This window comes from Uranotaenia lowii, unplaced genomic scaffold, assembly GCF_029784155.1.
Source record: "Uranotaenia lowii strain MFRU-FL unplaced genomic scaffold, ASM2978415v1 HiC_scaffold_363, whole genome shotgun sequence".
NCBI classification, from domain to species: Eukaryota; Metazoa; Arthropoda; class Insecta; order Diptera; family Culicidae; genus Uranotaenia; species Uranotaenia lowii.
This window is the reverse complement of record NW_026598271.1, coordinates 28067-40782: the sequence shown is the minus strand read 5'-3', so window position 1 is coordinate 40782 and position 12716 is coordinate 28067. Positions and strand designations below refer to the sequence as shown.

Below are 12716 nucleotides of genomic sequence, written 5' to 3'. Positions count from 1 at the left end.
CTTAAAAGAGGCTGCGATTCCTGGGCCGCAGTTCAGTTCAGTGCAGGTGGTGTTTCCGTAGGGTTCTTTCTTGGATTAGGAAGCTCTGGTTCGGTTGTTATCTCAAAATGAGTGGTTCGAAGCGTGAAGAGATGGTTGCGACTCCGTTCAAGCTGTGGGGTGGTCGCTACTCGAAGGGAACCGATCACGTTCTGTCGAGGGTGAACAACTCGTTGACCGTGGATAAGCGACTGTATTCGGAGGATATCGATGGCAGTATTGCCTATGCGAAGAGTTTGGCCGAAGCCAAGTTGCTGACGCAAAGTGAGTTCAAGGTGATTTGCTACGGACTCGAGACAATTCGTGAAGAGTGGAACAAGGGCACGATCAAGTTGATGCCTCGGGACGAAGATGTGCACACGGTTAACGAACGGCGGTTGATCGAGATCGTGGGACTGCAAATTGGAGGTAAATTGCACACCGGAAGAAGCCGAAATGAGCAGGTTGTGCTCGATATGAAGATTTGGATGCGCAAAGCTGTTCGCGACGTTATGAAGCACTTGGGTGACCTGATCAACGGGATCAATTCAGTGGCCGAGAAGTATATCGACGTCCTGATGCCTGGATACACTCACATGCAGCGAGCTCAACCTGTAAGGTTCAGTCACTGGATTCTGAGCTATGCCTTTTACTTCAAGGAAGATTTTGAGCGATTTTCGGAATTCTATAAACGCATGAACGTTCTTCCCTTGGGAAGTGGAGCACTGGCAGGAAATCCATTCAACATCAACCGACACAAACTGGCCGACGATCTCGGTTTCAATGGGGTGACCTACAACAGCATGAACACCGTCAGCGATCGAGACTTTGTCGTGGAGTTCAACTTCCTTTGTACTTTGGTCGGAGTCCATCTGAGTCGCCTGTCCGAGGATTTGATCATGTTTGCCACCAAGGAGTACAACTTCCTGGAACTGTCCGAGGAGTACACAACCGGGAGCAGCCTGATGCCGCAGAAGCGTAATCCGGACAGTCTGGAGCTGATCCGGGGCCTCTCGGGAAGCGTTTTCGGGCAACACTGTGGCCTCCTCATGACCTTGAAGGGCCTTCCGTCGACGTACAACAAAGATTTGCAGTGCGATAAGAGCGGGATGTTTGCCGTCTACGATCAGATGCTGCTCTCGCTGACGTTGATGACCGGAGTGATAACGACGATGCGCGTCGACGAGGAGCGCTGCCTCAGTTCGCTCAGCTACGACATGCTGGCCACCGATATGGTAAATATTATTTTCTGCTCTAATGTGTGCTGTGAGCCTACTTGGATGAATAATTCTACTGGATCAAAGCAATCGAGAGATTCTTTCGATTGCTTCGATCCAATATTTTCTTACGTGTTTCTTAGAAGAAGAATCTACCTTAGTTGTATTTTTCTACTTCTCTGGAAATCTGAACGAAAGTTTTCAAATAAACATTTCCCAATCCCATAGTCATCTAAAAGTTATTCAAACTATGCGTGCTCTCTTGTTTGTTAGTTTTTTTGGTTCTCCGATCACAGAAAAAATGACAAAAATGCCGAAAATGACAAAAATGACAAAAATAACAAAATTTTCCAAAATTACCAAAATTACCAAAATTACCAAAATTACCAAAATTACCAAAATTACCAAATTTTCTTGTTTGACAAAAATGACAAAAATGACAAAAATGACAAAAATGACAAAAATGACAAAAATGACAAAAATGACAAAAATGACAAAAATGACAAAAATGACAAAAATGACAAAAATGACAAAAATGACAAAAATGACAAAAATGACAAAAATGACAAAATGACAAAAATGACAAAAATGGCAAAAATGACAAAAATGACAAAAATGACAAAAATGACAAAAATGACAAAAATGACAAAAATGACAAAAATGACAAAAATGACAAAAATGACAAAAATGACAAAAATGACAAAAATGACAAAATGACAAAAATGACAAAAATGACAAAAATGACAAAAATGACAAAAATGACAAAAATGACAAAAATGACAAAAATGACAAAAATGACAAAAATGACAAAAATGACAAAAATGACATAAATGACAAAAATGACAAAAATGACAAAAATGAAAAAAATGACAAAAATGACAAAAATGACAAAAATGACAAAAATGACAAAAATGACAAAAATGACAAAAATGACAAAAATGACAAAAATGACAAAAATGACAAAAATGACAAAAATGACAAAAATGACAAAAATGACAAAAATGACAAAAATGACAAAAATGACAAAAATGACAAAAATGACAAAAATGACAAAAATGACAAAATGACAAAAATGACAAAAATGACAAAAATGACAAAAATGACAAAATGACAAAAATGACAAAAATGACAAAAATGACAAAAATGACAAAAATGACAAAAATGACAAAAATGACAAAAATGACAAAAATGACAAAAATGACAAAAATGACAAAAATGACAAAAATGACAAAAATGACAAAAATGACAAAAATGACAAAAATGACAAAAATGACAAAAATGACAAAAATGACAAAAATGACAAAAATGACAAAAATGACAAAAATGACAAAAATGACAAAAATGACAAAAATGACAAAAATGACAAAAATGACAAAAATGACAAAAATGACAAAAATGACAAAAATGACAAAAATGACAAAAATGACAAAAATGACAAAAATGACAAAAATGACAAAAATGACAAAAATGACAAAAATGACAAAAATGACAAAAATGACAAAAATGACAAAAATGACAAAAATGACAAAAATGACAAAAATGACAAAAATGACAAAAATGACAAAAATGACAAAAATGACAAAAATGACAAAAATGACAAAAATGACAAAAATGACAAAAATGACAAAAATGACAAAAATGACAAAAATGACAAAAATGACAAAAATGACAAAAATGACAAAATGACAAAAATGACAAAAATGACAAAAATGACAAAAATGACAAAAATGACAAAAATGACAAAAATGACAAAAATGACAAAAATGACAAAAATGACAAAAATGACAAAATGACAAAATGACAAAAATGACAAAAATGACAAAAATGACAAAAATGACAAAAATGACAAAAATGACAAAAATGACAAAAATGACAAAAATGACAAAAATGACAAAAATGACAAAAATGACAAAAATGACAAAAATGACAAAAATGACAAAAATGACAAAAATGACAAAAATGACAAAAATGACAAAAATGACAAAAATGACAAAAATGACAAAAATGACAAAAATGACAAAATGACAAAAATGACAAAAATGACAAAAATGACAAAAATGACAAAAATGACAAAAATGACAAAAATGACAAAAATGACAAAAATGACAAAATGACAAAAATGACAAAAATGACAAAAATGACAAAAATGACAAAAATGACAAAAATGACAAAAATGACAAAAATGACAAAAATGACAAAAATGACAAAAATGACAAAAATGACAAAAATGACAAAAATGACAAAAATGACAAAAATGACAAAAATGACAAAAATGACAAAAATGACAAAAATGACAAAAATAACAAAAATAACAAAAATGACAAAAATGACAAAAATGACAAAAATGACAAAAATGACAAAAATGACAAAAATGACAAAAATGACAAAAATGACAAAAATGACAAAAATGACAAAAATGACAAAAATGACAAAAATGACAAAAATGACAAAAATGACAAAAATGACAAAAATGACAAAAATGACAAAAATGACAAAAATGACAAAAATGACAAAAATGACAAAAATGACAAAAATGACAAAAATGACAAAAATGACAAAAATGACAAAAATGACAAAAATGACAAAAATGACAAAAATGACAAAAATGACAAAAATGACAAAAATGACAAAAATGACAAAAATGACAAAAATGACAAAAATGACAAAAATGACAAAAATGACAAAAATGACAAAAATGACAAAAATGACAAAAATGACAAAAATGACAAAAATGACAAAAATGACAAAAATGACAAAAATGACAAAAATGACAAAAATGACAAAAATGACAAAAATGACAAAAATGACAAAAATGACAAAAATGACAAAAATGACAAAAATGACAAAAATGACAAAAATGACAAAAAATGACAAAAATGACAAAAATGACAAAAATGACAAAAATGACAAAAATGACAAAAATGACAAAAATGACAAAAATGACAAAAATGACAAAAATGACAAAAATGACAAAAATGACAAAAATGACAAAAATGACAAAAATGACAAAAATGACAAAAATGACAAAAATGACAAAAATGACAAAAATGACAAAAATGACAAAAATGACAAAAAATGACAAAAATGACAAAAATGACAAAAATGACAAAAATGACAAAAATGACAAAAATTACAAAAATTACAAAAATGACAAAAATTACAAAAATGACAAAAGTGACAAAAATGACAAAAATGACAAAAATGATAAAAAAGGCAAAAATGGCAAAAATGGCATGACAAAAATTAAATCTTTTTTTTTTCTTTTTTTTTTTTTTAATTTTTGACCTTTGTAGCAATTTTGACAAGTCTGAAAAATTGACTTAGTCAACAATTTTTTAATTTTGGCGATTTGAATAATTTGTATAATTTGAACAATTGGACAATATTGCTTTTTATGACAATTTTCGACAAGTGTCGGCAATTCTGAAGATTTTGTCAATAATTTAAATTTTTACATAATTGAGAATTTTGTTTAGACCTTTTAGTCAATTTTGACTGTTTCGGCAGTTTGACAATACTGACAATTTTTGCAATTTTTCTTATTGTTACAGATTTGTCTTTTTACATTTTTGTTTATTTTAGAAATTTGAGAATATGATCATTTTGAAAATTTTGTCGTTGGGATAATTTTCAAAGTATTAGGTAATAGGTTGAACGTTTTGACAAATTTGTGTATTTTACAATTCCGATAAACTTGACGATTTCAGCAATTTTAATGATACTGTTAATTTCTTCAATTTTGCTGATGATGATATTTATTTAAGACCTTTTAAACTCAGTTCAATTTTGAAAAATTCTTCATATTTTACATTTACGAAAACTTTGACAATTTTGACAATGCAACAACTGGAAAATTTAATCATTTTTCAAGTTAAAGAACTTGAAACAATCTTGGTAATTTCGTCAATTTTCACAACATCCCCAATTTTAACATTTTTGTGGAGGAATATAGACTAGTTAGAATGTGAGGAATGGACAAAATGTACCTTAATTGAGATTGTAGAAGAATATTCGAATGATTGAATTTTTTTTCACTCATCGTCCACTTTTGATTAATTTGCGAGTTTATCAACCCTTGAGCAAAATATGAGAAGAATATTTTTTTTTAAATTTATTTTTCAACAGTGTTTCAACTAGTGAACAAGTAAATCAATTTTGATTTCTTTATGTATTTTTTTTTAAATTTGTTTTTTTTTTTTCAATTAACTCAGAAGCCAATATTGTCAATTCTTCCAAATTCATCATTTTGTCAATTTATGACAATTTCGACAATATTGACAATTTGACAATTATTTCCAGTGTTGCCAATTTTTACCGTTTTGACAATCCTTTTAATGTTGCCAGTTTTGGAAGTTTTGGAAATTTTGACAATTTTGACAATTTCGACTTTTACAGTTTTTACAATGTTTACAATTTCGAAAATTTTGATTTTTTTTTACAATTCTGATAATTTTGACAAATTTGATAATTTTGAAAATTCTATCAGTTTTGACAACAGTGAGAATTTTGGCAGTTTTGACAATTCGACAATTTAGCTTTTTTTACAATTGTTTACAATTTCGATCATGTTTACAATTAAGCAATTTTTACAATTTTGACTATTTTAAATATTTGTTATATTTGTCGTTTCTGTCGTTTTTGATATTTTTATTAGTAATTTTTCTTATTTTTGTCATATTTTTCAGACTTTACTGTTGTTCAATTTTACATATTTTTTTCTTTCTTTCTGAATTCTTTGTATAAACCAAATGGCAATTTCTGATTAGTTTTTTTTTCGGGAAAGTGGACAATTCTACAAAATTAAGAATCATACTGACTTTTAATCAAAATTTTCTAAATTTCCAAATTATTTTCCTTTTTCCCTCACTTAGGCATACTACCTGGTGCGCCGGGGCATCCCGTTCCGAGAGGCCCATCACATCTCCGGCGAGGTGGTCGCCTATTCCGAGAAGGTGAAGATTCCGATCAACAAACTGACGCTGGAGGATTTGCAGGAGATCAGCCCCTCCTTCGACGAGTCCGTCAGCAACCTTTGGAACTACGAAAACAGCGTCGAACAGTACACGGTCGTCGGGGGAACTTCCAAGATCTCGGTCCAGGAACAGATCAACCTGCTGAAGGCGTTCCTCGCCAACTGTGAATGAGTGTCGTTGCTGTGAACTCTTGTTTGAATCTTTTTTTTTGTTATAGTTTATATTTTTTGGTACTCAGTGTTAAATTTGCTATGTAGTTCATATAAAAGTATATCGTTCTATATTTTATGTAAATTATATCGACTGTGTTGATTTGTAGTAAGCTGTTTCGGCGACGAAATGAAGCGGAATTGCGCAAATGATATTTTGTAATTTATAATAAAACAAGTTAGTTTTAATATACTTTTAAATAATAATTTGGTTCAGTTTATTTTCAATGGAAAATGTTCCTTTTAGAAAGTTTGATTGCTATATCTCTGTTGGTTTTTTTGTGGACTTTTCCTTTCCGCTTTCTGTCTCGGGTCGATGCAGGGTCGAATTAAACCTTTGAAACTATTCTCGGAGGGCCCCTGTTTTTTTTGCTTTTTGGTTTTATGCACCCTCCCCTCCGACGGTGGCTTCACTTCACCTATTGCATTGCGTGCATCCAGAGATGCCACCTGTGTTTCAAAAATATCTGGAAGTTTTGAAAACATTCTGGAAAAGCCTGGATAACGAACTTAATAGGCGACGACCTTTTTTTTGGGCGCCAGATTGCAATATTGCAGCGCGGTGTAGGAAATAATACTCATTACTTGGAAATAATTGAAGTTAAATGCCTGAGTCCATTGTGGTGGTGTCGGCAGTACTAAGTTCTTAACTTAACTTCTTAACTTCCTGTTTTCGACCATTTTCGCGGTGTTCCTCCCTTTTCAATTACTTATTCGAATCGTCTCCTGCCATTTTGCAACGAGAATTTTAATTTTTCCTGGTTTGTATGTATGTTGTATGTTATTATGGATTCACCGCAGTTTCTGCCTAAGTATGTGTTCACGTGCATTCTTTAGATTATTAAGTTCGACAAATCGCCAATGCAGCGCGCACACCATACCCAGACCCCATGGCTTCGTATGAACTGTTATGGAGTGAATGAATTGTGTTGATGTAAGGTATATTTTGGAAAAACGAGTCAATCATGTGGGTTAGTTTACTTACAGGTATATACCTGACCAGCTGGCAACTGATTGTACATTTATATTATCTACTAGCTGATCCCATACGAACTCCGTCTCGCTTTCAAAATCAATTGCCAAGCATTTTCCAGATGCACTAATGAATTCATTGTTAAGTAATAATTGCAAAAATATTGGACGATCACTTTGTCTGTCGTCTGCTACTTAATTTGAAATCAGAAATCAATTGACCGTGCCAAAAAATTACGTGAATAAATTTCGACTAAATCATTGCATAAAAACGCAATTATTGCCAAAAACTTAAACTCCTTTCGGTGGCCTCTATTACAATCTTTGATATCTGAAATCGATTGCCCTTCCCTAACAACTCCTGTGTGCAAATTTTCAAAGCAATCCATTGTATAATAACGTCTATATTAAAAAAAACAGTGAAAAATTATTTTTTATGGACGACCCCTTTCGTCGACCCCTGGCAATACATTTGACATCTGAAATCGATTACCCATCCTTGAAAACTACCGTGTGCAAATTTTCATCCCAATCCGATGTATAAAAACGACGGTGACAAAAATATTGAAAGGTTTATATGGACGACCCCTTTTGCCGACCCCGTGCACTAAATTTGATACCTCAAATCGATTGCACGTCACTCAAAACTACCGTGTACCAATTTTCATCTGAATACGATGTATAATAACGACAATATCGCAAAAATAGCGAACAGTTAATATGGACGACCCCTTTGGCTGACCCCTTACAAAAAAATTTGACACGTGAAATTGATTGCTTATCTTTCAAAACACTCATGTGCAAATTTTCATCACGATCCGACGAAAAGTAACGTCAATATCGCGAAAACAATATTTGTCTTCTATGGACGACCCCCTTCAGAAGGGGTCATCCGAAAATCTAAAAACATTTTTCATCCTTCCTGGTCCTAATGAGCATCCATGCCAAATTTCAGACCTCTAGCTCTAAAGACGGCTGAGTCTATAGAGGACAAACAAACAAACAAACAAACAAACAAACAGAAATTGTTTTTTATATATATAGATATAGTCAGTTATAAGAGGAAACACATCTTACTAGTCGGCCGATTATGGGATTCAAGCCCAAAAGTTTTCTTGCCGATACCTGGAATCCAGTACGCCTGGCACAACAAACCCAGACTCGCGCCAGCCTATCCGCTAGACCACATCAGCGCTATGTCAAAAATTTTAATTTTGACTGTTTTGTCGAAAAATTCAAATTGAAACTCAAATGTCTGGTAGAAATGTCTTAAGTCTGGAAGTCTGGAAACCCAAAAAAATGTCTGACAAAAGTCTGGAAGAACCAGACAAAATCTGGAAGGTTGACATCACTGCGTGCATCATTCTTCATGTTGTCTAGTAAACCCTTTCTGTCAGCTTTTCGTGTTACCCCTTTCACATCTTCTTCTATCGTTTCCCAACCCCCGTTCCATAGCTTTATTACCACTTTCACGACAAATCCATCCAAGCAAGCGCTGATACTCTATTGAATTCCGCGAAATCGAAAGCCGTTAAATACCTGGGCAACCAATTGCATGCACCATGGAAATGAACCAAACGTAGGCTGACTTCAGGGATGCCAGGTGGTTTTCCCAAAAATCAGGACAATATGAAGAAAAAATCAGGATTTTTCAGTACATCACAAATTCTGCTTAAATTATATAGATAGAGTCAAAATACAGGCACTGTAGATGCCTTCATTTATCCACTAAGGCGAGCAGAATTTCGATTGACCTGCAGGAAATTTTTTCTTAATATGTTTATCTACAGGCCTGAATGAATAAAAAGAATTTTAACTCAAGGAAAGTGTTTTCAAACCTTGATGATAGATTTTCGCTTTTTAAAAAGTCATACTGTATATTCTTTGTTTTAAGTAAGCTTACCTTAGCTTGTTTGACTACTCACATCCACCTTGTTGTGGCCATGGAAAGCCATTGGACTGTACTCGGGAGGGCACTTGGCAGAACTAACACTGCTTGCCATTTCCCCTTCTGGGATAGGGCTTTGACAACCCCTGGTGGTTGCCAAACAGTGGAGGGAGGTCCAAAGACTGTCTACCTGGAGGCCAAGGCCGGATCGCTATGAGAGCTAGGGAAACTACCACTGATGGTTCGCTCCCCTCGTGGGATTGGGCCTAAAGTGACAACCACGCATGGTTGTCCCTTCAGCGGAGGCAGGTCCTCATGACGCTGCCTGGCGGCCAAGGCTCGGGGGGATCTCGATCGCCTGGTTGACCGAGATCCAAACTCTCCAAAGGCTCTTAAAAGAACCGATTGTGGCAGCTGGACCCGGGAGCGAGGCGTCGGAACGAAGCACCAAAAGAAAGAAGGCACTAGTATCGGCTTACATACTATTTTATTTCTCTGCTCAACTATTTACACTATTTATATGCACTTTTCTTATTTCGTCCCATCTCGACGGCTTGGCGGTTTGATAACGACTGATTCCATACGCGCGGCATATCCATATCTTCGGTTTGCCGGCTGCTGCTCGCTGATTGGCCCACGACTGTTCTCTCTTCACTCGCGCTCTCCTTCCAACTTTCAGTCCGCTCGTCGGACTGAACACACCTTGAACTATTGGAAATGAGGAACTACATCGCCGGTGTCATCAAAGAGAAATCGAGATTCGGGAACGTTAGTGGAGATGGATTGGGCACAGACTGCGAAGAAATGAAAACGAGATTTCCAGAGAGGCGCTAGGATGGAATCCAGAAGGACATCGGAGAAAAGGCAGGCCCAGAAACTGGTGGCGGCGAAGTCTAGCTGCCGAAATCCGAACTGTCGACGAGAATCTTGACTGGGACCAGGTGAAGACGCTGTGTCACGGCCTTTGCACCGGAGGATCTGCGCGGGAACATTAAGTTTTAAAATTAAGTAATCTCTTCACAATAAGGTAACTAACAACACATTTCGAGTCCCATAATGGCTGGTGTGGCTGAGTAGAATAAATAACACATCGCCAATGGTTGCTACTCCGTGATTGATCGAGGCCACCTATTTTGAAAGGAGGTCATATGAATGAAGCATGGAATTGGCAGCACACCCACAATCTCCAAAACTGATACTCTCTCTTTAAACAACAATTACGGCGCCGGCCACGTCCTAAATAATAGTCGAAAGATATTATGGAAAAGGTAGAAAGGAATATTTATAAAATCAATTTTGTGCTTTAGGACCGAGGTTACCTCTACATCCTAGCAAAAATATTGTTAGGGAAGTGGAGGAAAGGATAAGATCAGGAAACATTTGACTAGTGTTAAAAAATGCCATGAATCCATTTTTAATAAACTTTCAAATGATTTTGAAAATAATTTCCTTTCAAAACGATTCAAGATTTCATTGTTTAACGAAAATCAGATAAAAAGTTGACAACTCGGGGCTCGTTATTGACCAAATCACGAGTAAAGAGGTTAGGTTTTTTACATTTTGAACTAATTTTCATAAGTCCTCATTTTTTGCTGATGAATATTAAGTTCATAAGATAACGGAAGTAGAACGTTTAGTATATTAAAAGGTTTATCACAGCTTTCTTGACGACAGAGCTCGAAGAAATCATTTTCGTTGACCGCAGTAGGGCATGATTGAGAGAAAATAAATTTCTTCCCCACATGCTTCGAAAGACGATGGAATAAAATCATGTTTGCCTAGACGAACTTCTGCTTGGCTTTGGTCATTCACTTCACACACTTTCAATCCACAAATTCGTGACAGTAAACAAATAACACAATCAGGTCAATTGGATTTTACATGATCGGATGTACTTTCTATCCTACCAGACAACTGAAAAGGTTTTCTTCCGAATTCCTAACTATGACGTCTAGACGTTAGCGAAATTAACTCAACGTAACTACCTGTATCATTAAGTGTGTCCGTAGGATAAAATGCCTCTAAAAACGATTATTTCAATTGGTACTTAATAGTTTTAAATAAACTATAACCTGCAATACAGTGGAAGAAATTTTCTCACTTTTAAAGCATTTTGAAAATTTTGCCAAGCAAAAACATTTTCAAGATCTGTGGCTTTCAAGCTTTTTAACAAAACGTGTTGTAAGTTAATTTCGTATGATGTGATGTAAAAATAGCAACTTGCTCTCACAGATTGCTGTTTTGACTGATCGGAGGCAATGATGGAAACGTGAAATTATTTTATTATTTATTTACATAGTATTCCGTCTCACGACAATTTGACGAGCATAATTCATAAACGTGAAATGAAGACATTGAATCGACAATTATTTCACTTTCATCCAAGCATGTCAACAGTTTTGAGCACTGCTTGACGAAATGTAAGAAAAAAAGGGGGGAAATGGTACTCAGCTTTGAAATTGAGCTTTTGTAAGGTAAATTCCATCCCACTTGCACTTATGGAAAACCATCACCCAAACTCGGCAGCGATTCCATCGCCTATAGATCCAATACTTTCTTCCTCATCTGAAGTGTCCAGTCCAGGGCATTCGGGGGAAAGTGAAATTAATTTTGCTGCGAGCTTGATGTCATGGAGCAATGGGTTAAAGCTACTGGGAAAACCTTTTCTTCAATACCGGCATTGAGTACATTATTCCATGGTTGAACAGGTAACTTGGATAGCGTTAATTTCTTCTGGCGTTTCACCAATTTGATAATCTTTTTTACACTAACTATTTCCATCTGGTATTGGATAGGTTTTTCAAGTCTTGGACCAATTTAAAACAATTTTCCAGAGAACAAAATTCTTTACGTCCTGTCACAAAGGCGGATTGCTTCGATCTTTATATTCTTCGATTAATGTTAAAAAAAACTCTATAACTTTCCCTCTGATAAGTTCACATTTAAATTAGAGTGCCTATAAGAGCAAGTTCACTGGTGTTGGGAAAAAGTGGTAGATATTTTGACATTTTGAAAATTTAACCATGCAAAATTTTTTTAAAGATCTTGGGGCGTTGTATTTTTTCACAACACTGTTTCTATTTCAGCCGTATGTGATAGAAATATTGCTATTTTTGCATCACGGTATGCGAAATTAAAACACGTGTTGTTAAAAAACTTGAAGGCCACAGATCTTGAAAATGTTTTTGCATAGCGAAATTTTCAAAATGTGCAAAAAGTGACAAAATTTCTACCACTTTTTCCCAACACCAGTGAACTTGCTCTGAGGAGAGTGACGACATTATATCCCAAACCAAATAAATGTCTTTGGAAACAATGAAATTTACAGCTGGTAGCACTGGTTCAGTTTAAGCCTTCAAGTGACTTTTGCGAAATGATGCTTTTGTTTACTTTTTGTTGTACTTTGATTGTAGTTTTAGTGGTTTATTGCGTTTAGTTT

General features: G+C 34.7%; 1 protein-coding gene across 1 annotated transcript; it reads left to right on the top strand.

Moving 5' to 3' along the window:
• Window positions 1-25: 25 nt before the first annotated feature.
• On the top strand, window positions 26-6624 carry LOC129760009 (argininosuccinate lyase-like). The gene is made up of 2 exons (XM_055757589.1): window positions 26-1253; window positions 6107-6624. The coding sequence occupies exons 1-2, from the start codon at window positions 108-110 to the stop codon at window positions 6377-6379; spliced, it is 1419 nt and encodes a 472-aa protein (XP_055613564.1). The 5' UTR covers window positions 26-107; the 3' UTR covers window positions 6380-6624.
• The last annotated feature ends 6092 nt before the right edge of the window (window positions 6625-12716 follow it).

Excerpts from the sequence above, each read along its gene's own strand:
- LOC129760009 (XM_055757589.1), top strand. The coding sequence starts at position 108 with ATGAGTGGTTCGAAGCGTGAAGAGATGGTTGCGACTCCGTTCAAGCTG. Across the intron at positions 1,254-6,106 it reads ACATGCTGGCCACCGATATG|GCATACTACCTGGTGCGCCG; the intron begins GTAAATATTATT and ends TCCCTCACTTAG.